At 33.6% G+C, this 26446-nt stretch overlaps 3 protein-coding genes and 1 long non-coding RNA gene across 6 annotated transcripts in view; 1 reads left to right on the forward strand and 3 right to left on the reverse strand.

The window, feature by feature from the left end:
* Positions 1-26446, forward strand: part of LOC114346374 (ketimine reductase mu-crystallin) — a 202398-nt gene that overhangs the window by 108831 nt on the left and 67121 nt on the right. The gene's annotated exons all lie outside the window — the stretch shown is intronic.
* LOC126880257 (uncharacterized) lies at positions 284-3530 on the reverse strand. 2 transcript variants are annotated; one of them, XM_050644025.1, is made up of 6 exons: positions 3212-3530; positions 2242-3152; positions 2085-2151; positions 1363-2029; positions 573-854; positions 284-516 (listed from the first exon to the last, which is right to left on the reverse strand). In XM_050644025.1, the coding sequence occupies exons 2-6, from the start codon at positions 3135-3137 to the stop codon at positions 347-349; spliced, it is 2082 nt and encodes a 693-aa protein (XP_050499982.1). In that variant the 5' UTR covers positions 3138-3152; positions 3212-3530; the 3' UTR covers positions 284-346. The 2 variants fall into 2 exon arrangements, with proteins under 2 accessions (XP_050499982.1, XP_050499983.1); XM_050644026.1 differs by having other exon boundaries at positions 573-851; positions 2242-3530.
* Positions 4188-5579, reverse strand: LOC126880272 (zinc finger protein 510-like). Its single transcript, XM_050644050.1, has 3 exons — positions 5439-5579; positions 5220-5348; positions 4188-4350 (listed from the first exon to the last, which is right to left on the reverse strand). The coding sequence occupies exons 1-3, from the start codon at positions 5515-5517 to the stop codon at positions 4232-4234; spliced, it is 327 nt and encodes a 108-aa protein (XP_050500007.1). The 5' UTR covers positions 5518-5579; the 3' UTR covers positions 4188-4231.
* LOC126880273 (uncharacterized) lies at positions 21924-22880 on the reverse strand. Its single transcript, XR_007696527.1, has 2 exons — positions 22424-22880; positions 21924-22367 (listed from the first exon to the last, which is right to left on the reverse strand). It is a non-coding gene; the product is annotated as an uncharacterized LOC126880273 (long non-coding RNA).

Genomic DNA, 26446 nt, shown 5'->3' on the forward strand with positions numbered 1-26446 from the left:
TAATAAATCCGAAAGTTAACCTGCATTGAACAAATTAATTAGAAATAATCTTCGAATTAAATTTAATCATGGTTTACTTAATCCATGAGTTAACCATTGATTGAACAACTGGCCCTTAGTTGTAATTGCATTAGTAAAACTTGGTTATTGTTGTGAATAATCATCAATAATGATTTACACCTTGTTTTTATTGTTGTTTCAATCAATAGTATATATATGCACATTAACTAATCTACTTATCAGAGTTCAAAATTATCGCAGTTTTAAATAAAAATAAAACCAATCTGATTATAACGTTTATTATAAATTAAAAAAAAAACCAAAACCAGTTGTTGCTGAAAGGATTTTATTCTAACTTGTTCTTTAGCAATAATTGAGCTGCTAACAAATCTGCTTCTTGAGCTGAGGGTTTGTTCAGTGTTAATTTCTTCCCTTTTGGTTGTTTTTTTGTCCTATATAATCTCCTCTGAGGCTCTATTTTTTTGTTAGGTGGTATGTTTTTGATAGAAGCTGATACTAAAATAATACAAATTAGAACATACAATAATTTTCAAATATAGCCCTAATTATACCTTCTGGTAAACCAACATGTGATTTGCGGTGGTCTCTTACAGCAGCAAGGCATGGCCAAATTGGTGCCATATTTCTTTCAAATACCTCAATTTCTTCAATAGAATTGACCAACTTAATTTCGTTTTGTAGCCGAGCCATTTCATCCATAATTTTTTGTTTCCTTTCACAAACTTGATCATAATAATTTTTTTGTTGCATTGGCTTATTAGTGGTAATTGTTTCAATTAAGCTTGAGATTTCTTGATCTTTTTTGTTAACATCCATGATAAGATTATTTTCTGCTAAAAAGAAATATTTTTTAATAGAATTGTTTGTGCTTAATTACGTTTTTAAAAATATGATATTTAAGCATATTCATAACACCGTGACCCCTACAGTTATAACAGAAACTACCATAACTTTAAGAAGCTATTATAAAACTTTGCATTAGTTCTTTCAAACTTTTGCCAATTTTGTTATGATTTTTTTATCCTATATATCAAGATGAAAAATACGAAACAAAAAGTTAATTTCTTTGATCTTCTGATCAATCAATTACAAAATAATTCTCACAATTTTGACTTCTGTTAAATGTCCATATGTAATTAAAACCGTAACTCATTCCAACCACAACAACTGCAATCAAGCCCACAAATGTACTCACTGTAGGAATACATAAAGTATTTTGACAAACTCATCTTATTTATTTATATATTTCCAGAGCTTCTGTGGAAATTAACAAATAATTAATTTGATACACTGATTTTTACACCAAATATTTGAACACGAAATTAATATGCAAGAACTTACCAAGAAATGATTCTTCTTCAATGATCTCAACAGCCTTTGGTAACTGGTTTATATATCTGCAAACCAAATGGATATGTTTGCACATGTTCCATTTAATGGAGTTATCGAGACACGAGCAGCTAAAATGATGTATGCAAGTGTTACATTCATCACAAATTAACTTGCATGTGCAATCCAACTTAACTTCCTCAACTGTATACATCTCATTAGTTGAAGATGATGCCACAGTATAAGTTAAATTATTATAAATAACTTTTTTAATGTCCATTGTTTCGCTTAATTTATGTCGGTGTCTTAAATCACTTAACTTGGTGGAAACTTTACCTTTGTACAATATTATTACTCTTTCGAACAGCTTGTCTCTAACAAATTTCATTATTCCATCAATAGCTTTGTCAAGTCTTTTCACAAATTTACCATGTAGGTAAATGTGCTTGATAGTGCGATGCATACGCTCAATATGCATGTTGGTGTTTATACCACTATTGAGTCGAAAACAATATGCCCAAAACTCCGGTTTTGACATATAGTTATCCTTATAATATTGAGCAAACTCTAATGTCTCCACACTCTCGTTTAAAAATAATAAAAATTTCTCCTGTATGTTGAAAAAAGTATTTATCTCTCTTTCTTGCATTAGTAATCTTAAAATTTTGTAAACCTGTACCTACAAAATATAATATCTGTAAACGTAAAAATAAAACAAAAATATGACTAGTAACCTTTTTTTCTGTCAATTTGTTTAAGTTTTTTCTCCATGCACGGTCTACATGCCAAGCACAAAATAATCTGTAACAAACAACAATAATTATAATACTAATAATAAGAGAAAATGTTTGATAAAATATATTATTGAAAAATAGTAACTTATATATTTACCTAAAGTTAGGAGGGTACATTACTTCCAACCAAGCCTTATAATAAGCCTCAGCCATATCTGACATAAACACTTTTGCTAGGATTTTATATCCTAATTTTTCTTCAATACATTTAAAAAAAATTTTGAATACAGCAACATCTGACCGATTGGAAATGAGAAATGCACATGGATATCCTTCACGTATATCATCCAATACAAGAAGGGTATGTAACTCGAAACCATATCCATTCAACCCATGGGTGCCATCTATGCATATACAGTCATTTCCAAACTTTGCAAGTAATTCTTTTTGACCATCTGTCATTATAATTAAAGCGAAGTCTTCTTTTTTCAGTTCTGGATATTCCTCAGAAAGACTATCTTGCCGTTTATAAAACGAAACACAGTTATTTAAGCGTAACTCGTTAACCCATGCTTCCACACTAATGGCATCATTTTCATGCCTTACCGAAGACGCATTAAGATTATATGACCTTTCAATGTTAAAAAGATCTTTTTTCGTTAGAAGGTGCATTCTTTGGAGTTGGCATTGGGAGACTGAATCTCTAACGTCATTTAAAATAACTTGCATTGGCACTTTTGAAGCTATTTTTGCTGCAATTTGATGTCGTTCTTCTTTTGTTAGAAAAAGGTGCCCTAAGTCCTCTACTTGTTTATGTCCCACATGCGTTCCACAGTAATTAACAGAATATTTTCCATTTTTTATGGTAACTTTAAGGTTAGCTGGACAATATCCATTAATCTTATTTGTCCCTTGTCTCTTTAAATGACGAATGTTTTCTCCTCTAGCTTTATAATACCCTGATCGGTGACAATAGTACTCAAGTTTTGTAGTAGTTTCATTTATGTTTTTATTTCTTTTATTTATAAACATTGAAAAAGTTTTTTTTTCCATCTCCAATTTCCATGTCTAAAAATAAAATATACATTCCTGCAGTTCATTTTAAAAGCACAATGATTGATACTAACCTGAAAAGTCTCCAATGATTCAAATTTGTAAGTTTCATGTTCAATATTAATACCATGGGTATTATTGTAGTGTGCAATTAAAATATCCCTACCACTTCCCAAATAATTACAAATATTGCACTTGATTTGTATTATTTTTTTATCCCTGTGGCATTCTGCATGCTTTTTTAAAAGTGCTAACAAAGGAAACTGACTGCCACATTTATCACACAAATATTGTCCATTGTTTTGCCTTGCCAGTAATTCTTCAGATTTATCTGAAAATTGGACACCATTTTATTTTGTTCACAAGAAACTATTTATTCTTTATAAAATATACAAAGTCTTAATCTCAGGAATAACTTTTAAGAAAACACAGTAGTTAGTAAGTACACAGTAACTTAGTACATAACACTAATCACGAACAAATGAACAACAAACTTAGTACATAACACTAATCACGAACAAATCAACAACCTTTTATTAAGAACTAGTGTACTCCCAGTAACTGCACAAGTACGTACATAAGACAAAAGTATGTACTGATGGGACATGAAGTATGTACAATGTACATACTTTGCTGTACGAAGTACGTACTTAATACATACATTTTCCAAATTATGGTACATACCTAGTACGTCTGAAGGTACGTACGGAAGGTACATACCTAGTACGTACCTAGTATATACTATATGACATATGAGGCTATGAGAGCCAGAGTGGCCTAACTGATTTTAACATTACATAATCAAAGAAAATGATCAGAAGCTAATAATGTCGGATTGTTTTAGTAGTTTTATGTTGACCAAGAATCATTATTGATCAAAATACAATTACTAAAACAATCGGACATTGATTGCTTCTGATAATTTTCTTTGATTATATAAAGTAATGTTAAAATCAGTTAGGCCACTCTGGCTCTCATAGCCTCATATATACATAATATTATGTACATACTATACACACTTATGATAATTTATGTAAATAAAAGTAAATATAGGCGAATATATCTTTATTATTTAAAAAAAATAAATTCAATTTTTATTCTGATTCCTTTTCCTTGAAAGTTTTTAAGCATTCCCCGGCTCTCCTCAACCATCGTCCAATTTCTTGCTCCGCCACCTTCTTATCACTACATTTTTGACTTTTTATTGCAGCTTCTATAAAGAAAGAATATCAAATTATAAAACTGGATACTTTTAATAAAGAATATTTTATCACAACCATTATCAACTGAAGCATTAGGTAATTAACCCATGGAAATACACCCATATAAATAAATAATACATACTGCTAAATGTATGTCTGCCTTGTGTTTTTCCGAAAATCAATTCATTTTTTGAAGTGCTTAACTGCTCTAAATATTTAGAGATTTAGAAGTGGGTTGTTTTTTATAATTTAAAAAAATCTGTTTTAAGACTGATGTCCCTCTAGTACCCTTAAATGTTTTATTTTAAGCCCAATAATTTATAGTTAAATGTATAGTAGGTACATAATATCTTCGTTACATAATGCATTTAATTACAGTCTTAAAAATCAAAACATCTTACCCACTATAACTGCAGCAATGCTGAATTTGCAAATGCCTGTTTATTTCGTCTTCCAAGCCTAGTGCCTAGTCTTCAGTATGACTATATAAGTTAAAAAACACTCGGCTGAATAAGATAACAGAAAACCACACTATATAAGCACCAACACCAAAAGTAAGTAAAAAAAATCTAAATGAAACTGTCTTGCAATGAATTATCACATCAAAACTGTACTCGAGGTGGAAAATTCCTAACCAAATAAATTAGGTTTAACCTAACATAATAAATATGCTTTAGCTCTTCTTTCTCATGGTACATACTTAAGACGTAATAGTACATACTCTTCTGTACGTACTAGTATGTACCCCAGTGTACGTACTTAAAACGTACATTTTACATCATGTACGTACAGTACCAAAATTGTACGTACTCAAAACGTACTGTGCTGTTAACTTGTGCTTGTACTTAGTTAACATTAAACATAATAAAAACAAACTCACCTGAATGTTTATGTTTAATGTGGGATCTCAAATTATCAAGTCGGGTAAAATTTATGCCACACTCTTTGCATTCATTAACACCTGACCCAGAGGGTTTTCTTTTTCTTGGACATAGAATGTCTAATTTATCTAAAAACAAATATAGGTCCATAGATAAGAGGGTGGTAAATATAGGTCTATCAAAATTATCAATACATAAATATCTAATCAATCATTCACCTGCATGTTTTCTTTTTACATGAACTCTCAAATTATAATCATTGGAAAAGTTTTTCTTGCACTCACTGCACTGAGCCATTTAAATAATTTAGCAGCAGATCTTAATCCACAACAAATAAATCAACAATATCAACAAATCAAATCAACAATAAATCAAATAGATCAACAATAAATATATTTTATATTTAATGTAGTATGTATATTGAAGTTGTCAAGTTGACATAAGATATAGGTTAGGTTAGGAGGAGCCGGAAGGCGGGAACAAAAATGCCAAAATTTTAAAATCATAATATGCGTAATGGAGCATCGCGCAGCTCGCATGGTAAAGGTAAAAATTTAAGGTGGGATCCCTAGATCCAAGTGAAATATAGTAAATCCTCGCACTTCGCCAAGCACATCGCCACAAATTGCATACTCGCCATGCACTCCAGTCAAGTTACACAACCGAGGTTACAAAAATTCCCAGCTAGCTGAAGTGATCGTTGAGGGCAACAGTCGTTTGCCTGGAGGGGTCAGTGCTACGAGAAAAACCTTATTTCCCTGGAGTACAGGTTCACATACTTGCATTTATTTGAAGCTGATTTTCGATAAAAATAATTATAGTAGGGGAGGAAAGTATGCTTAATTTGCAGTTACTCGAGCGTTATGCGGACCTATTGGGTTGTGAAGATTAGCTCCTAAAACCAAATAAAAGTTAAGCAAAGTTTTCCATTTAAGTGGGGACTTTCATTTTGTAATTGAATTTTCTATTTCCAACAATCGTTTTTTCCGATTATAGAGCCATCTGTCCACAATTCGAAATGTCTCGAATAAAAGTTACTTATTTTTACGTAAGTCACACCACTCTCCGGACAACAACACAAAAATTAAAATAGTTGCTCCGATATTTAATTCGATTTATCGGGTAATATCGAACTAAATTGGTGTAAAATTGTAGTGAAAGTGGTACTTAACGGGTAAGGTATACTCAGAATTATTAATGGTTGTAAAAGAAACTGTTCTACGACGAAAAACTTGATTTTTTTAACAGTGGGTAGAGCTTAGTTATCCCAAATGTTGAATTGTAACTAACTCCAGGCGCTAGCTGTGCTAAGCTGTGCAGGCAACCAGTAATTCACCGAACCCAGTGGCGTCGGAAGTAGTAAGTACAAATTGTGAGAGTACTTCCTAAAGGTTAGGCAACCAGTATTACAGTAGGCATACAGTAGCATCCGTTTTAAATTGTATTTAAAACAGAAGCAAAATGGAACTAGAGTTTTGTAAAGAAATATTTGACGAATTAAAAATATGAGAGCTGATTTCCAGGAGTACAGAGAAGAAATGACGGCTATTAGAGAAGACTTAAAACGATACAGAGAAGAAGTCAGAGATATGAGAAAAGAGAATGTAGAGCTGAAAAATGAGATTATGGAATTACGAGGAAAAATTGGCGAAGGTTTGGAACATACAATATAACAAATTGAAAAAGAGAAGAGAGCAAAAAATATAATCATAACGGGTTTAAAAATTGAACCAAATAGCATAGAAAATAGTACGAAACAAATTCAAGATTTTCTTCAGCAGAATTTAAATATAGACACAAATATTACAAGTGTAATCAAAATAAATGAACATAAATGTATTGCACAAATTGAGAATGCAGCGCAAAAAAGGGAAATTATGAAAAATAAGCAAAAATTAAAACTATAACGAGGAAAACAGATTTACATCAATAATGACCTTACACAGAAGGAGAGAAAAATACAAAAAATCATAAAGAACCAAGCAGAGGACGAAAAAAAATAAAAGAAAGGTGAAAATAGGTATCTAAAAATTATTTATAAATGATGAGAAATATATCTATATATCTATCTAATCCGCCCTAAACATCCATCCTTGGATATAGGCCTCCTCTTCCTTCTTCCATGCCTCTCTATCTTGGGCAATTTGCATCCATTTGGACCCAGTGTGTTTCTTCAGGTCATCTGACCATCGCATCTATGGTCTTCCCCTTTTTCGTTTGTGGTTTCACGGTCTCCAATGTATAATCATCTTGTAACGTACCCCAAAAGAGGGCGTTATTTGTATAACGTAACAAGGGTATAGAAATTGGACAAGATGTTGATGTTATGTAAGGGGATGTTACACAACGAAATTTATAGCCACGGTCGCTTAGTCTCAGAGATCTAGGGGTGTGGATTCTTAAGGGATGTTAACAGTTTACTCTTATTAGCTTAAAAAAATTAAAGAGAGAGAAAAATCGAAATAAAGATGTAAAATAAAAAAAAATAAAATATTGGGCGCCACTGGTTACTTTTAAGGGTACCAAAATTACACAAAATAGAAATACTAAAAGAAAAATAGGTCGCTACATCAAAATAAAACAAAAACATAGTCACACAGAAAATATACATAATATACAAAATATTATAACGTAACTTACCTTATCGACTCTATACTATATTCTATACTCAGCCAGTTTCTTTATTGTTTTTACGATTCAAGAGAGAAGGAAAAGAAATAATAAATTTGTAGTTAGCAAATTAAACATTATTTATTAAAAAACAAAAAAAAATGAATTTGTGTTCTCTTGGTGTTACAAATTGAGATCGAGATTACCAAATAAAAAAAAATGAAAAAAAAGTTCTACATAACATAAAAATAATACCTTGTACAATCATTGTCCTGTTTCTTCTTGCTTGGTTGTTAAGTCCAAGGCACGAATTCACTACGCGAAAGTCACTTCACAATATTAATAAAACAGCAACAGTACATAATTGATGAAACCATAGTTCATAGAAAAATTCAGCATATAGCCCAGGACTTATGTTGTGTTTGTTTGTTTGTTAACTCACCTTATTGTTAGACCACCTTGATATTTTTGTGCTACATTAGATTGACCCAGTAAGAACATATACTGTTAGTAGAATAACAAGGCGGATTCCCGCTCACTTCGTGCTGGAGGCGCAACATTGTGAGCCAGAATCGGTATGCGGATTCCCGCTCACATGAGCCAGAATCGGCATACCGATTCTCGCGCACCGTGGGAAAAAAGTGAGCCAGAATCGGCATACCGATTCCCGCTCACGATGAGCCATCAGGGTCCTTGGCATCGATGGCTCGTTGAATGTAGAAGAAGTAAAACACCAACAATGACCAGAGGGTCGTAACAAGATTGTTGATTTTGAAAAGGTAACTAAAGAAAACTTTAGATATCTACGCCAAATTTCAGAGAATCGTACGATCAACGAAACAAACATCCAACATCATGAGAAGTGAATCATGTCATACGAAAGATCTGTTAGGAACTACGATTCTTCGATTCAATATACAGGGCGTAGCGAAAGTGTTACAAATGTAAACTAGATTGAAATTTCAAATAACTTTGGTAGACAGGGTGGAGCAAAAATACAACGAATTTCGGACCGTTTTACAGCCTCCCCCACGATTTCAACTTGGTGCCAACCACAGATTGAAATCGGAACCAAAACAAAAAAACTATAACGGTCAAAACAAAAAAACTAACATCATGTAGTCCCAAGACAAAAAAGTTAAACTAGATATTCCACTTAACGAGTCGACTCCAGGTGCGGTTCGTTGGCTCTTAAGCACAACTCCCAATGGCAGATTTCTAATAAAATGGCTCTAACCTAACCAAAAGGGTGGAACAGACCAGTGCTGAAGTTTCTGGAAACGGAAATTTATCATGCTTCCAGCTCAGCAAAGGCGGGTGGCCAACAGGTAAGCTATTCGCATACAAAAAGTAAAAAATATCAACTTCCAACTAGCAATTGAAACTTTCCAACTACGAGTTGAAATTAAAAAACAAAAAGAAGAAGAAGGGATAGCCAAAGGTTCCTTAAAAATCTTCTGGGATTAATCGCGACGGAAAATTTCACAAATAAGGAAACTCCCAGAAAGACAAGAGATATATTCTTAATAAAAAAGCGTTGTTCTGAAGCTATTTGCATGTGGCATTTTTATAATTAATTATTTTCTATGGGAAATAAGCCACAATTTTACTAAAAAATGAATTTATTAACGTTTCGAAGCCCAAATCGGGTTTCGTTGTCAAAATACGAAATACTATTAAAAACAAAAATATTGTTGCTAAGTAAAAAAATTCTTCTAATAATTTATTTAATCTGACTCATTTATATTGGCAATTCAGACGTATATTATACATTTTAAAGTAGAAGACTTTGAAATGATATCGCCAATATTTATGAGTTGCGTTCCTGGGACGACTTTACTAAAAGATAGTTCATTCAATTACATGAAATCAATCCCAACTCAAGAATATTCGTCGCAAAAAAATCATAGCATGTTATCTGTCTTTAAAAAGACAACCAAATGCAACGATGAGAGTAAAATTTTCGCGTTAGAGATTCCATAGTAAATCACGAGGGAAAACCAGGATAGTTTCACGAGGTTTTTTCCTGGTTTTCCCTCGTGATTTACTATGGAATCTCTAACGCGAGAATTTTACTGTAATCGTTGCATTTGGTTGTCTTTTTAAAGACAGATCACATGCTATGATTTTTTTGCGACGGATATTCTTGAGTTGGGATTGATTTCATGTAATCGAATGAACTATCTTTTAGTAAAGTCGTCCCAGGAACGCAACTCATAAATATTGGCGATATCATTTTAAAGTCTTCTACTTTAAAATGTACAATATACGTCTGAATTGCCAATATAAATGAGTCAGATTAAATAAATTATTAGAAGAATTTTTTTACTTAGCAACAACATTTTGGTTTATTTTAATAGTATTTTGTATTTTGACAACGAAACCCGATTTGGGCTTCGAAACGTTAATAAATTCATTTTTTAGTAAAATTGTGGCTTATTTCTCATAGAAAATACTTAAATAAAAAAACGTTAAAACAAAAATATAATTTTGAAAAAAAAAAGGATACATGTCAAGAAGAAACGTTCTTAACGATATCAATCCAACCAAAACAGAAGGAATTGATTCAAAATAATAAACAAAATAAACAAAAGCAAACTACAAAATAAGTAATTCGTTACAGTGAGTTCACTGATAACAAAAGAACAAAGCAAAAACTAAAATAAGCAAAAGCAAAGCTAAAAAAACTAATTAGCAATTATTTGTCATAGTGTAACACTAATAACAAGAGAGCTAAACAAACTAAACTAAAATAACTATATACAGGAGATGTCAAGGATTCTCTAATCCAGGACCCCTAAAATATTTTAGTAACGACAACACGACAGTGTTGTCCCAAAACACAAATAACTAAATCGTCGTGTAATTGTTCAGAGACCTTAGGCTCACGCTAACAAATACACTACACAACGCATAGACAAAATCGAAAACACAAAATACGATAACGCAACGCGTCATCCTAAACTCAAATAGACTCAAAACAAAGCATGCGATAACGCTACGCGTCATCACGAACATAAATAAACTGAAAATAAAATAGGCGATAACGCAACACGTCATCCTAAACACAAATAAAGCTAAATCGTAAAATACGACGACACTGTGCGTCATGGTTAACAAATTAACGCAAAAAAAGACGACGTCGTTCTACGCCATCATCGACAAAATCTAGGCAAGATATGTTAACGTTTTTTCGGACGCATAAGTTTCTTTCAACCTTGACTTACACCACGAATAACATAAAAATAATTATGGTATGCATCATTAACGCCAAAAAAAAACACAAAATAACATGTTGTCCTTGTTTTGGATGCATAAAATCTTTCATTTACGACTAACTCTAAGGACAACATAATTTGATAACGCTATGAGTTGTTATCAAACAAAACGAACACATATACACACAAAAAAAGGAGTTACCGATAGTTAACGAACCATTTTAGTTCCCCAAAGATAAACTATCGTTAGTAACTGGACAAAGATTTCTATTTACAAATGGAGTGGTGGATGCTTAATTTTTGCTGTAGTAACCGGAAAGAATGATATCTAACGCGTCATCACACGCCTATAAAAGGGACATATTCGGTGATTCATAATCAGGTAGGGACATAATCAGTGAATGGGGTCATAGTCGGTAGTGTCTAATATTCCGAGTCACACAACCAAAAAAAAAAATACCATATTCCACCAAAGAGATAGAAAAAAAAATAAAATAAGACCAAGTTTTACTAACACCCTTAAAAGCAACAAAGAGTTTGGTCGGGGTAGCAAGAACTAAAATCTGACTAAACTAAAATAAACAAAAACTAAATCTATATATACAAAGATATTTACATAAAATAGGACCAAGTTCACATTAGTGTGACTTTTCCTGCAACACGGACAAAAAAATATCGAAAATAAAGTACGCAAAGGCGTAAAAAGAATTTTAATAAAAGAAGAAAATAAACGAAAGAAATAAGCAAGCAGTCATACGAATCAATACAGTCAAAAACAAAAAAAAAATAAAGAATACTTCAATAACTATTCTTCACAATAAAACAGATTTGAGATAGTAGATTACGGTCCTGTCCAAAAAAAATTGTGATTTTACACATACAAAAAATAACTGAACAGCAAAAGTTCACAAAAAATGTAAAATAAAATAAAGAACAGTAGTAGAATAACAAGGCGGATTCCCGCTCACTTCGTGGTGGAGGCGCAACATCGTGAGCCAGAATCGGTATGCGGATTCCCGCTCACCGTGGGAAAAAAGTGAGCCAGAATCGGCACACCGATTCCCGCTCACGATGAGCCATCAGGGTCCTTGGCATCGATGGCTTGTTGAATGTAGAAGAAGTAAAAGACCAACAATGACCAGAGGGTCGTAAGAAGATTGTTGATTTTGAAAAGGCAACATGTAAAGTACATGACAATGGCCCATTCTGAACATGAGAAGAAGTAAAAGACCAACAATGACCAGAGGATCGTAAGAAGATTGTTGATTTTGAAAAGGCAACATGTATAGTACATGACAATGACCCATTCTGAACATGAGAAGAAGTAAAAGACCATCAATGACCAGAGGATCGTAAGAAGATTGTTGATTTTGAAAATGCAAGAGGCAACATGTAAAGTACATGACAATGGCCCATTCTGAACATGTTTAAAAATGCTATATAATCATCATCATGACAATGGCCCATTCTGAACATGTATAAAAATGTGAAATGCTATACGATTATCATATACAGGGTGTTTCATTAATAATTGTCCATATAGTAACTGGAGAAACCTTAGCACAAAATACGAAGATTTAACCTAAAACACTTAAATAAAATGTTGTTCCTTACTGAGATACAGGGTGTTTTATCTAAAATTTTAAAAACTATTTTTGCTCAGCATTTTAAATCTATTCGACGTATCCTTTTCATACTTGGCAGGAAGTATAAGTACTGTACAAACTACTAAATTATGTTAAAAAACGTTTCTGGCTGTTACCAGAGGCGTACGACGGGGGAAAGTGAATGGTTGACCCTTTAGAAATTCTACGCCACTGCCGAAATTGCTATTTTAGTTCAATTTTTGGATTCTCCAATACTTTCTGTGAAAATAATATACTCTTCATTCGTAACGATAAAGTCATTAGTTTTCGAGATCTTTGAAGTTAAATATGAAACGACACGGTTATTTTGATTAATGTATTGTGTCGCTTCATTTTTAATTTCAAATATCTCGAAAACTAATCATTTTATCGTTACGAATGAAGAGTATATTATTTACATAAAAAGTATTGCAAAATCAAAAAATTACACTGAAATACCAATTTCGTCAGTGGCGTAGAATTTGGGAAGGGTCAACCAGCCTCTATCCCCTGTCGTACGCCTCTGGTAGAAGCTAGAAACGTTTATTTATCTTAATTTAGTAGGGTGTACAGTACCTACACTTTCTGACAAGTATGATAACAATACGCCAAATAGTTTTAAAGTACTGGGTACAAATAATTTTTAAATTTTAATCATATGAATCATATCATAAATTAATCAAAATAACTGTGCCGTTTCATATTTTACTTCAAATATCTCGAAAACGAATGACTTTATCGTTACCAATGAAGAGTATGTTATTTACGTAGAAAGTATTGGAAAATCTAAAAATGGCACTAAAATAGTAATTCCTCCAGTGGCGTAGAATTTGAGAAGGATCAACCATTCACCATCCCCTGTCGTACGCCTCTGGCAGTAGCTAGAAACGTTTGTTTATCATAGTTTAGTAGGGTGTCTAGTAGTTGCACTTTCTGCCAAGTATGAAAAGGATGCGTCAAATAGTTTTAAAATGCTGAGCAAAAATAGTTTTTAAATTTTTAGATAAAACACCCTGTAACTCAGTAAGGAACGATATTTTATTTAAGTGTTTTAGGTTAAATCTTCGTATTTTGTGCTGAGGTTTCTCCAGTTACTATATGGACAATTATTAATGAAACACCCTGTATAGGGCTGAAAATATATTTGTACAAAATTACGAAAAATCAAATATTTTGAATTATTTACAAAAATATTTTGTAAATAACAAGTTGTTGTTTATCAACATTCCGGATGTGGATGGTTGATAAGGAAAGAGTGCAGACGATATTTTTGCAACAACAGGAAACCGCTAAAGATATGACAAACCACAATGCTAGAAGTCCGGATGTAGTCAGATGATAACATGTAACCACAGATATTAGTATTATAAACTGTTATCAGTTTCCGGTAACCACAATAACATATTTTTACAGGAAATGTGTTATCGTGGTTAACGGAAAAATATGTTATTGTACGGAAAATAAGTTGAGACAAAAACAAATCCTTGACATTGCCAAAACGGCATTACAGCATATCTTCTTTGCTAATGATCCGATTTTGACGTATGGGGTGTCAAATGAAAGCGGTGGCGACACAGAAGCCAACTGTCAATTCTTCTTCTGTCATCGTTCAACATTAACTGTCAATTCTTCTTCTTCTTTTCCGTATAGTGCCTAACAGAACGTGACGTGTCATTTACGTGACATGAATGGCATGACGTGAATAACGTGACGTGAATAACGTGACGTGAATAACGTGACGTGAATAACGTGACGCGAATGACGTGACGTGAATGACGTGACGTGAATGGCGTGACGTGAATAACGTGATCTGATGGTTTCTAATGGCCTCTAATGATCTCTGCTACACTCTATTCCCTAATGGTCTAGGCTATTTATCTTTAAACCATCCTAACAGTGTACCTCTTTAACGTGACATTTGAACGCGAATGATGTGACATTTACGTGACATTCGACGCAGGAGGTGTGCTCCAAAGTTGGAATTTATTGAGACATTTCACGCAGAACATGAACAGTACTACTATGAATCCCATCGAGTACATACATAGGGTAATGGAATTTCAAAGTAAACTCAACCTGTTAAATAAAGACATTAAATCATATGAAGATTTAAAACAAATTAATAGGCTTATTCGATAGTCTGCATATTGAGGGGAAAACGTGGAGGTCCGAAGAGCAGCAACAATGCCTTTACGCCTTTAGAAAACTACCACAAGCTACATATCCGTTAAGACGTATTCAGCCTACACCATGGGGGCCAGCAACAGCGAGAATGTGAAAAGTGAAATAGACAATGTCTTTGCAATGTCTTGTGTAATATTAGCATCTGTATTTATCTTAATTTTAAAAATTATTTTTGAAATTGTAAAGAGAAAATTCGAATCTTCATGTAATATAAGACTTGATCAGTAAATAAGGTGTTTAAATAAAAACCAAAAAAAAATCTCTAAATTATTTATTAATACATAGAAAAATTACAACGGCATTATTGTATAAGAAAACCAGTGACGTAAACGATCCACATGTCTCTCGGTGCATGAAAATAGTCCAACGGCATGACAGGGGTTTGTAGCAGGACCAACGTTTCCAGTAGCATGAGGTGTACCATCAAACTTGCAAACATCAATAATAAGGGGAAAAACTCCAAAAATGTGACATTTCTTGCTTAAAAATTCAGCTTTTTGTTCTCCTCGAACGTAGATGTAATCGGCTGCATACAACAGCTTGGTTTCTAGTATTTCATTTATTTTGGACAAGTCTACTTCTCCATCAGAGTCTCGAATGCCAAGCAGTTTTTTCTCCACGTATGATGCAGTCTTCTTATCTACATTACTTAGCGCATTGAATGGTTTCGGAGGTAAAAATATGTAATGGCTTCGTTTAAAACCTATTTCGATTGTAAGTTCTTTCGGAACAAACCACCCGTCCACATCGAATCCCTGAATATCTACGAATGCTACTCTCATGATGACTGCTCGTGTACTACTGACACTTTCTGCGTCTAATTTAGATTTTTTACAATTTCGGTAAGAGGGAAGTATTCCATTACGCAGTCATGAATTATAATGCAATAGGCCTTGGTATTTTCGGGAAAACCATTATGTGCTTCAATATCGAGTTTTACGTCAACAGTGGATGATTTCATGCTTTCTTCTTGTTTTGAACAATCGATGACGAACAATGCATGATGCTGAAAAGCTAAGAAATCGAGTAGAGGTCGCTTTTGTTTGGAAAGTGTGTAGCTGGGATTAAATTCGGTATAGTTGAAATAGGCCTCGTTGTAGTCAGATTTGCTAAAATCCAACTGCATTCTCTCGTTCGGAAAATATTCTCCATTTAAGGATAATCTAATACTTTTAATGCTGACATTATCAAATAAGTTAGGATCAGCTTTGATTGTGTTACGTTTTCCCGTTTGAAAGAAAACAATAACATAACGTGGTCTTTCAACTGATGTGCTAGTTTTAACGGCCCATACTTCACGCCTAGCACCTTTGGTAATGGTAGGCAACTCGTGCAATTCCCACTTTCTAAACGGAATAACTATAGGGCGATCTTCTTGAATGGACGTCATTAGTTGTAGTTTAATTTCATCGTTGGGATATATGTGCTTCACTCTGAGTTCAATGTTGGTGATGTTAATCTTTGCTGTTGTAGCTGCATCTGTAATAATTAAACAATCGTTGTCGTTTCGAGCTCGAACTAGTCTTATTGTTTGACGGCCACACGTAATCATTGGATAATCTTTGAAAATGTTAAAAATGTGCTTAAGAGGCATCTGTATGTTGAATGAAGTATCGTGTAGAATGGGACTATTAGGGTAATTCCAACCTGCCATAACCATATCATGGGAATCTTCTTGGTTGTAATATGTCATGGCACGTACAGCACTTACGATACCAGGATCCCTCACTGTTTCCATCTCTCGTGCGCTTTCGCTGTACGTACACGAATCGAACAGAAAATCACCCACATTATTTGCTAGCTTGATTGTCCCAGATCCTGCTTTATCTACGAGTGATCCTTTAATGCATAACAACGTTTCGCTCATTTCAAAAAACAAGTCAACTTGATTAATGCTAAATTAAACAATATCATTGCAGTTGAATGATTTGATGAATGGTGCATATGTTCGGTACTCAGCCTTTCGAATCGATTCATCAAATATTGGCTTACGATAAATATCGAATATTGGAGGCATTACGACGTTGTCTGAACGTTCTTGATTTTCATACACTGTCGTCATTTTTTAGTTTAAAACCAAGTGATTGTAAAACCAATTTTTTTTGCGAACGTAAGATGTTTTCGCTTAGACGGTTGTACAACTAATGGTGATTTGTTTGCGAACGCAAGATGTTTTCGCTTAGACGGTTGTAATGGTGTTCTGTGGATACGATGTTGCCACTTAGACGGTTTCACAACTAATGATGTCCTTTGAGCAGTAGATGGTCTTATTACTAATCCCATTTCCCTCGTGATCTAAGTTCCAACACCAATGTGCTCTCTTCTCCTCTAAAGTTCACAGGTCGTCCTTCTTGATCGAGAGCCAAGACTGTGATATTGGTAAGTTCACGCTGTGGCACAACGGGTAAATACAACAAATTGTGAGGAGTTTCGTCAATTGCGTACCCAGGATTCGATTGTATGACAAATTCGTAGATCGTGTGACCAGGTCTGTTACCGTCGAAGGCTCCGGTACTAATGTTGCAATCAAAGCGTATGCTAGATACTTTAATAATCCTAACAGGTTGATTTGAAGAATGTATCCGTTGAGGATTGAGTATTGCCGGAGAAAATCCCAATACTGTACCAAGACTATCTGGTTGCTTAAACGAAATCTTATATTTGCTGAATAATTGACACTGTAACGTGTTGTGGTTAGGTTTTAGACTAAATATCGTTTCCGGTCGAAGCTCATTGTCAGCACCCAGTTTCTTTTGTATGTATTCTTCAATATCGGCAATTTCATAACATCCATCAGGAAAATCAAATTTTGTCAATTGGTTTTTGTCATTGTAGTAATAAAACTTGTTATTTTCAATGTTTGGTATACTGCTGTAGGAATGAAAGGCATGAAGAGCTATTTCATAATCTTTGTTCGGATCCAACACGATTGGTGTGGAAGGTTGAAATGAAAATGTATAATTGGTACTAACTACTCTCAACAACTGCGACATGATGACTGATTCAAGTCAAAGGATTAATAGGTTATATAGCGGAATAAAAATCAATTTTATGTTCGCATATTTTTTATTTGTTCCAAAGCAAGTTTACATAAATGGCAAGATGCTTGAGAATCGGCTGGCCCATCCCAGTGAGTCCTCCAATCTGGCCTGTTGTAATGTACGAAGCACGGAAGTAGTATCTGCAAGTTCTATTCTCCTCGATATTCTCCCGGCAATTTATGCCATATATATAACAATTCTATAGGTTCTACAGTTCGTATAATATAATCTAGCGGTATTAATTGTAGTTCTTCTTTACTGAATTCTTCAAAACGTTTTTTGTGAAACATATGATCCATAAGCAGTTCCATGCCTTTAATATGCTCCATTATATAAAAACTTTAAGCATAAATGTCCACAAATGATTTGATTGAACCTCTGATACTGATGATTATTGTAGAAAATTCTGGCACGTGCACCCAGATATTTCACAAGTTCTTTGGTCGGCTTCAGATTACCAAATGAATCGAAATACTCCACGTCGTCGTTTATCTTTCTATATGCTACCCAATATGTTCCGTTATGTGTTGACACATCCAAGTTAACTATTGCACATTCTCGTTGTCGAGGGCCGTCTCTAGGCAGAGTGTCATTCATGAAAACTCCTCGAAAATGTGGTATTTTAAGGATTTTTGCGTAATGTGCAATATTCAAGTCGTACAGCGGACGATTGGGTAGCTTTATTGGAAGTTTTTTTTCATATACAAGCCGAATCCGCCTCTGGGTTTCTTACGCAGGTACAGACCTGAGCCGATGTGTTCCATCGCCTTGTTATGACGTATGTCTTCATCCAATTTCTTTTGGGCATTCTTTGCGTCAACCACAGTCTTCGCCACCCCTGCTGCACCGCCGGCTAAAGCTCCCAAAGCAGAAAGACCTGCAAATAGAGGTATGAGGGGCAGGAAACCTCCAGATTTTAGTGGCAATACTCGTGGAACATCAATTTCTTTGCGACCGCCAAGTCTGTTAATTACCGATTTTGCTATTCGTACAGCCGTCAAAGCAGTATCTTGTAACGATGCTTCTCTCTTCATGGACTTTGCGATTTTTGAGACAACATCTCGATTGAAAGAATAACGTCCCTTTCTTCCACGACGATGAGGGCATCCCATTCCCAACTTTCTTTTCGTTTTCATTCCACCGGTTACAAGTAAAGCAGCACTTTTTTCACCAAAGCTAGCGTCCTTAGACTTGAATCGCTCCCAAGCCCTATCTTCCAATTCTTTATCAGCCTTGTGACGTTCTTCGAGAGATGTATGATGCGAATAAGCGATATTGTGCTGTTTACAAGCTGCGTCTAATGGATTAATTCCTGGATCTCCGCGTCAATACGTTTTTTTAGTTTTGTTCCAGGTCCACAATACTGATAACCACCAGGAATATGAAGCTCAAACGGTAGTTTATTAATTAGAGTATTCAAGAGACCTTCTCCTTTGACAACCAACATTGGACTGATGACATGCAAGTGGCGACATCTATAATATATTACCGTACTTATTTACTACACTTGCCACACGATGAAGGTCGTTCAACAAGAGCAGACGCTGCCAATTGATAATCTGGACATTGTCCAGAAAGTGACAACCAGTAAACATGGAAAATTATTACCAAACTCATTCAGAGCCATTGGTTGCGTTCATCAAACAGAGAGCTTGGAATCGGATTGCAATCGGATTGGAAGCTCTTTTACTAGTGAACGGTACGCTGAATTAATCGGATTGGAAGCGCTCGCCATTTTATTCAGCCTTAAATTTGTTATTGTGCTGTGATAGCTGAATCCCGCCAACTTTAAAATTAAGTTCAAAGTAAAATGGACAATTTAATTAAAATTGAATATAAATACAATAATTATTGTATGTAATTTATTGTAAATATTTGTAGTTCTTATTTATATGTATCCTATATATAGTTAATATCTAAATTAAGTTAGAACTATTTGTGTTTTTTTATTTATATAGTTACTAGAAATATTAACACAATATGTGTATAGTAGGTACCTAACTCATTTATTTTCCAACAATCCAGTTTTTGATTGATTCACAAATCTTATAAAAATTGGTATTGATTGCATACCAACTATTTGTAATTAATAGTTATCTACAATAAAATTAAATTTAATATAGGTAGGTAGGTACCTATACAATAATACTCCATATTAGTTATTTTCAATAATATTTCCAATTTTTTATTCTTCTTCACCCACCGTTATATTATTAATTTCTTTATTTAGCATACCTACTCAATATTGCATTTATCCAGAACATTATTGCCTTCTATATTATAAAATTGTGTAAAACACAATGTTCGTTAATCGAATATTTTCTGTATCAAATTTTAATCCTCTAAATTTGCATTTTATTAGTTCAAACCTTTCTACAGCTGACCGAATCTTTAATTTATTATCAAAATTTTCTTGTTCTTGTAGTAAACGTTTATTATTCTGGTAAGATTTCATTAAGTTAAGTATCTAGATATGCCGAATTTTGAATGAGATATATATTCGCTGGTAAAATGGAATCTGCTCGAGTTAAATAGTTAATAGGCCTGGATCCTGCATACCAAAAGAAAGTTTATTAATAGCAAGCTGAAAATTTATTATTAGCTTAACGGTGTCTAGTCGGACAAACTTTGATGTTTTAATTTAAAACAAACACTGGAACGGGAAGTTTTAATTGTTGAACAGGTTACAGGTTTCGAACGCCAGACTACAAAAACGTCTCATGTATTGTGTCGGACAGAACTTCCAATTGATTTGCTACTCTTTCATTAGCATGCAAAATCAGACTACTATTTATCACCAATATAATTCCTATCCTCTGACATGTTCTACGTGTCGGAATTATTAAAATGCCCAACATAGAGAGAGAGACATACTTTATTGATACAATGTACTAAAAGGCCATCGACCAAAGTCTTTCAGCCAACTGCCCAACATATTTTTCGGACAAAAATTTTTTCATATATTATAATATACAAAGTTTGCTATTGAATAAACTTAAAAACAACCTGCTAGTTTTCACAATCATAAACTTGTCAGGATGGCACATTCCACAATTAAGGCTTCCCCTGTTCCAGTGTTTCTATACATCAAAGTGTGTCCAACTAGACACTGTTAAGATATTAACAAATTTGAGCTTGCTATTAATCAACTTTTTTTTGGTATGCGGGATCCAGGCCTAGGTACGAAATTTTTAAAAGTAGACGTTTTAAAAAAAATTTAATTATACAGTTTAAACAGCTTTTTCAAAACTATTTACAATCATATTATTTGTTGTCATTTCATGGAATTAGGCATACACCAAATTTAATATAAGTACTATGAAAAAAGAACTAGAGGGATATATAATCTATTTTTTAATAAGATTCTTTGATCACAACCAACTAACTCTTGAGATAAACTGGGAATGCAGTAGACATCCCTTTATGATGCTCATACAGAAGCACATTTCCAAGCAATCTTACATTACAAAGTTGTTGCTGGCATCCTATAAAGGGAAAAAATAATTATTTTGCATGGTTACGTTATCTTGAAGCTGTATTCGATAAAAAATTCTGAAACGAGAAAGCTCACTTTAATACTTATCCGGGCAAGACATTTTACTTCCATATAAAAGACATGGCGTTTCGGGCCTATTGAGCCCCACTTGCCCGGATAAGGGTTAAAACAGTAAAAGAAAACGCAGCAGCATAAGGTACTGTTAGTTGGGAGCACTCTGAAGACCACCATGTGTTCGTTGTTCTCTGATAATACCATCAATACAAATAGAATTATTTCTACGAGTATGGCTATGTCAAACGAAATAAGGATTGAGAGACCTTTTAGACGCTCTCAGTGAAACAAATGCAATTTTAGAGCCACAACCAAATACTAGGAACGCTAAGGAAGAAATTCCTCTTATTAAAAAAAGAAGGGAGGGACAATTCTTGTTAACAAATTCTGCTTAACAATGGAGGAGGAAGATATATGAAAGGTTGTGTTACAATACATTTAGTTTTTATCTAAGCATGAAAATAAATATTATAACCACATTTGTACTACATTTATTTTCAAACAAACCAGTTTTTTATTGATTCACAAAAAATTTTTATTGATTACGATTTACAATTAACCCATTCGCAGATACGACTATATATGCATGTACTTACAAAGGGAAATTACTGTCTGCATATGAAAATGTGTCCACAAATGTGTTAATATAATATTTACAATAAAATTATATTATAGAATATTTACAATAAAATTAAACTCAATATACACATTGATATTCAAGATTAGTTATTTCCAATTTTTTGTAATTCTATATTATTTGGGTGAAAATCTTATGTCCAGAGCTCTTTGGCAAACCAAACGTATCCCCAGCAACAAATTATCTGGTTTACTTAGCATCCACATCATAAACATTAATTTTTTCCAATAGAATTATTCTGTTTTCAAATTGGTGGATATGACCAATACAATTAAATAGTTCCTGGAAATATAACAATATAATATACATGATGTTATTAATTTGTTATACAATTTTACCTGGAAAGTAGTTCTGGACATACGAAAATGTTCTCTAAATTGGATATTGAATTATGGTTTATATATATTTAATTTCATCTCATCCTTCTGGAATAATTTGAGGTAGGTACATCTGCTAAATGTATAACGGCATTTGCTAATTTCGTCCCCAAACAAAAGTTCTTCAAGAATATTATCCATTTTAGTTTAAACAGTTTCAGTTTTATTTAAAATAAAAACAAAACTGTCTAGGTTTAGGTTATAAATTATATAAACAAAGAATAAAAACATAAACAAATGGAACACAGAACACTCTCAATCGAATGTCAAACGTCAGTCGTTCACTAGTAAAAAAACTGTCAGCGTTTCAGCGCAAATTAATCGGATTGCACTCGGATTATTCTGGTGAACGCGACCATTATTTGTGGTCCAAGTGGATGCGGAAAAACTAACGTCATGCTATCACTTTTATTTAATCCAAATGGTGCCAAATTCAAAAATGTCTATGTTTATTCGAAATCCCTCTTTCAACCGAAATACCAACTACTGCAAGATGTAATAGCGCAAGTTAAAGGTGTAGGGTATTTTCCATTCAAAGACAATGGAAGTTGGGTATGTTGCATGTGATGGACAGCAGAAGATTCGCGAGTATTATTCCATGTGTAGACATAAAGATATCGATGCCGCTTATTTATGTCAAACATATTCAAAAATACCGAAGCAGCTAATAAGAGACAATTGTAACATGATTGTATTATTCAAGCAAGACGAGATAAATTTAAAACATATATTTGATGAACACGTATCACCAGACATGTCATTTGATGAATTAAAAAAATGTGTTCAGAATGTTGGCGTGACAGGTATGGCACGCTGGTAATTATGAAAGATTTTGCCCTCAACAATGGTCGATACCGCAAAGGATTTGATAAATATATAAAATTGTAAGCTAATTGTTTAGTCTTCAACAAAATGTCAGATGATAAGGTTGCCATTGCCATGCGCAAGAAGAAAGTCGCCGAGTTGGCTAGATCAATTCGCAAAAAATATTTGGCATTGAAATTAGGTAAAACAGAACGAGATGAGTCACTAAATAAACTTTTTACACCAATCTCGAAACGTCTCAAGGATATTGCTCAATCATCAAAAACGTTACATCATGCTATCGATAGCAAGTTTAGACAAGTTAAAAAAGAAGAGGTGAAAAAGGAAGAAGTAGGACTAAAAAGAGAGCCGTATATAGAAGAAAATCGTACACCAACACCACCAGTATCATTTATTAGTGATGGAGATGTGTTTGAAAACAACGATGAAGAAGATTAAGAATATGAAGATAGCATAGAAACACACCAATCGCAAGATAACGAAACCGAACAAGTAATGTTTGATCCTGATAATATTTCTGAAGATGCTTTCAACGAATATATGGAGCAATATCCTCCGATGAGTCATGAGTATATAAAAGAATTTTGAATGAAATCTGATAAAATCGATAAAAACTATGGACCTATTTACAATGATTTGTTGGGCTGGACGTGGGGTAAACGACGAATAAAGTTTAACAAAGACGGTGCTATAGAGGTTATGGATGACGCCAAAAATGGTCAAGGAGGATCGGTGCAGGAGACGCCTGGACTATATCACCTTATTTTCTATGATAATCCTGATCCTGAATACTACAATGAAGAAGATACAAATTTATACAAAACGTTATTAGAGAAAACCGAAGTTCATCTGGATTCAATAGGCCGCCTTAAAAGTTCAAGTGGAGACAAATATCATTATATTATTAAACCATTGTTTAGACCTGCATCTACATCAACGGTAGCAAAGAAACCGTCACAGTCTACATCAACGATAGTACAGAATCTGTCACAGCCTACATTAACGGTATCACAGAATCCGTCACAGATAAACACCCGATCTACTACATCATCAGCACTAACGCAACCGCCACATAGTCGTTTACCAACTCGTTCAACATCATCTCAACGTCGTCATACAGACACTAGTGGAGGAGAGGTTGGCTCTGGATTACCTAAGCGTTGGAGATACAAAGATTTTCCTATGGAATATATATACTGGGATGATCCAAATGAATTAGTGGAGCGTCTTGAACTCTTGGTGGCTTCGAAAGATGCCGGCAACACATCTCACGACAACGAAATCCTAGCAATCATCAATGAACTAAAAGAAGCTAATATAATAGAGTAACTGTGAATGTCAGCATCATTTCTATTATGAGTGTCGACAAATTCGGTCATCATTCTCGTGGTGGTGGTGGTAGCACACAAAAGCTGACGCGAGTTACATTTCCACATACTTCTGACGGAAATATTAATGCCGAAAATGTGAAAATTTGCAATGTCAAGGACCCCTCAGAAAATGGTGATGCTGCAACGAAAAAATACGTTGATGCGCAAATAATGGAGTTGCGTAACGTACACCTGCCATTAATTCAAACACATGGTATAATATTGGAGCAAAAAACTAATGATATACAAGATTTAACCATCGGACTAAATGAAGTAAGAAAAGACCCAAGTAGCAATTTTTCGACGCATTGGTTGTCAGTACAAACAAATGCACTGTCTACAACGTTGCCCGAGAGAATTTTCAGTTGTTTCGGCCAACGTCCCCTACCCCGACTGACATTACGATGTTACAACCTGTAGTTATACGGGCAACTAATTTATTACCATTTTGACAACTACATATCACACTTCAGTTTTTTCAACAATCGCAACGACTTAAAAATGTTATAATGCTAAACTAATTATTATATATTTTGATGGACATTTTCGATTTATTTAACAACCTGTTTATTTGTTTTTTTTAATAGCTGGATTTGATAACCATCTTTGTATCTGCTTTGGTAGACAGGGTTGCCAGGTCAGTTTTAACTCTTTCAGTAGTTTTGTTTTCACAAAATCAGTAGAGTCTTTTTAGGCCATGTAAATATACAGTGATATGCACATCCGTCCTAAATGTCCCAAGATGAATTCCACAAAATTGGAAATTCCAAACCACCAACTGGTAATTATCATTTTTTAGCTAAAATCTACTAAATCAAAAACTAAAATATACTTACGTATTTTTGGGATTTTTTATAATAAAAACAACAGCTAACTTAAGGGGATAGGCGCAAAATGTCGTCTGTTAAAATGTTCAATGTATTTTAAATGTTTTCGTTTTTTGCGAATCCTTAGAAAACTAATAAGTATTTTTGAAAAATTTAAACGCACAAAGAAAGATTACGTTATTACCGAGGACCGAAAGTCCCTGAAAACTTCTATAATGTTTATTTTAATACGTTACAGGGGTGAAAAAAAGAAAAAATTTAGTGACTTTTAATTCCAAATATCTTGTTCAAAAGAAACGTTTTGGTTTTTCTAAATAATGCAGTCTTTCATTCTGCGATTAAAGGACATCGCACACATCTTATGGAAAATATAATGTCACTCAGATTCAATGAAATTTATACGAATAGATTCGTTTTAAATTAACTGTCAATTCTTATCATTGCGCCAACTCTTAATTATGATTAATTACGGCGCAAATTGCAATTAAAGTTTATCGAAATCACATTTTTGGAGTATATAAACGTGTCAGTTATAATCACTATTGCTCTGGGTGCTATTCAAAACAGCTTAAGCCCCGCTGGGCCTAAGCGGATTAGTGAAACTATTATAATAAGATGCTTAAGAGCTCGAGAAGATTTATGAACTAACTATAATTTGGGTATTTTAAAATATTTTGTCTCTCTCTAACTTATGTACCTACCCATTTGATTTCAGATTGATTTATATCAATTTCTGCTCTTATTATTGAAAATTAAGAGTTGGCGCAATGATAAGAATTGATCGTTAAATTGAAACGAATATATTCATATAAATTTTATTGAATTTGAGTGACATTATATTTTCCATAAGATGTGTGCGATGTCCTTTTTCAAAAAGACTTATTATAGTTTCCTCATGATTCGAAAAAAATGGATCAAATTCTGTTGAAATATACCAAAAATCTACTAAAAAATATTGCCTA

Source organism: Diabrotica virgifera, chromosome 2, assembly GCF_917563875.1.
Source record: "Diabrotica virgifera virgifera chromosome 2, PGI_DIABVI_V3a".
Lineage (NCBI taxonomy): Eukaryota > Metazoa > Arthropoda > Insecta > Coleoptera > Chrysomelidae > Diabrotica > Diabrotica virgifera.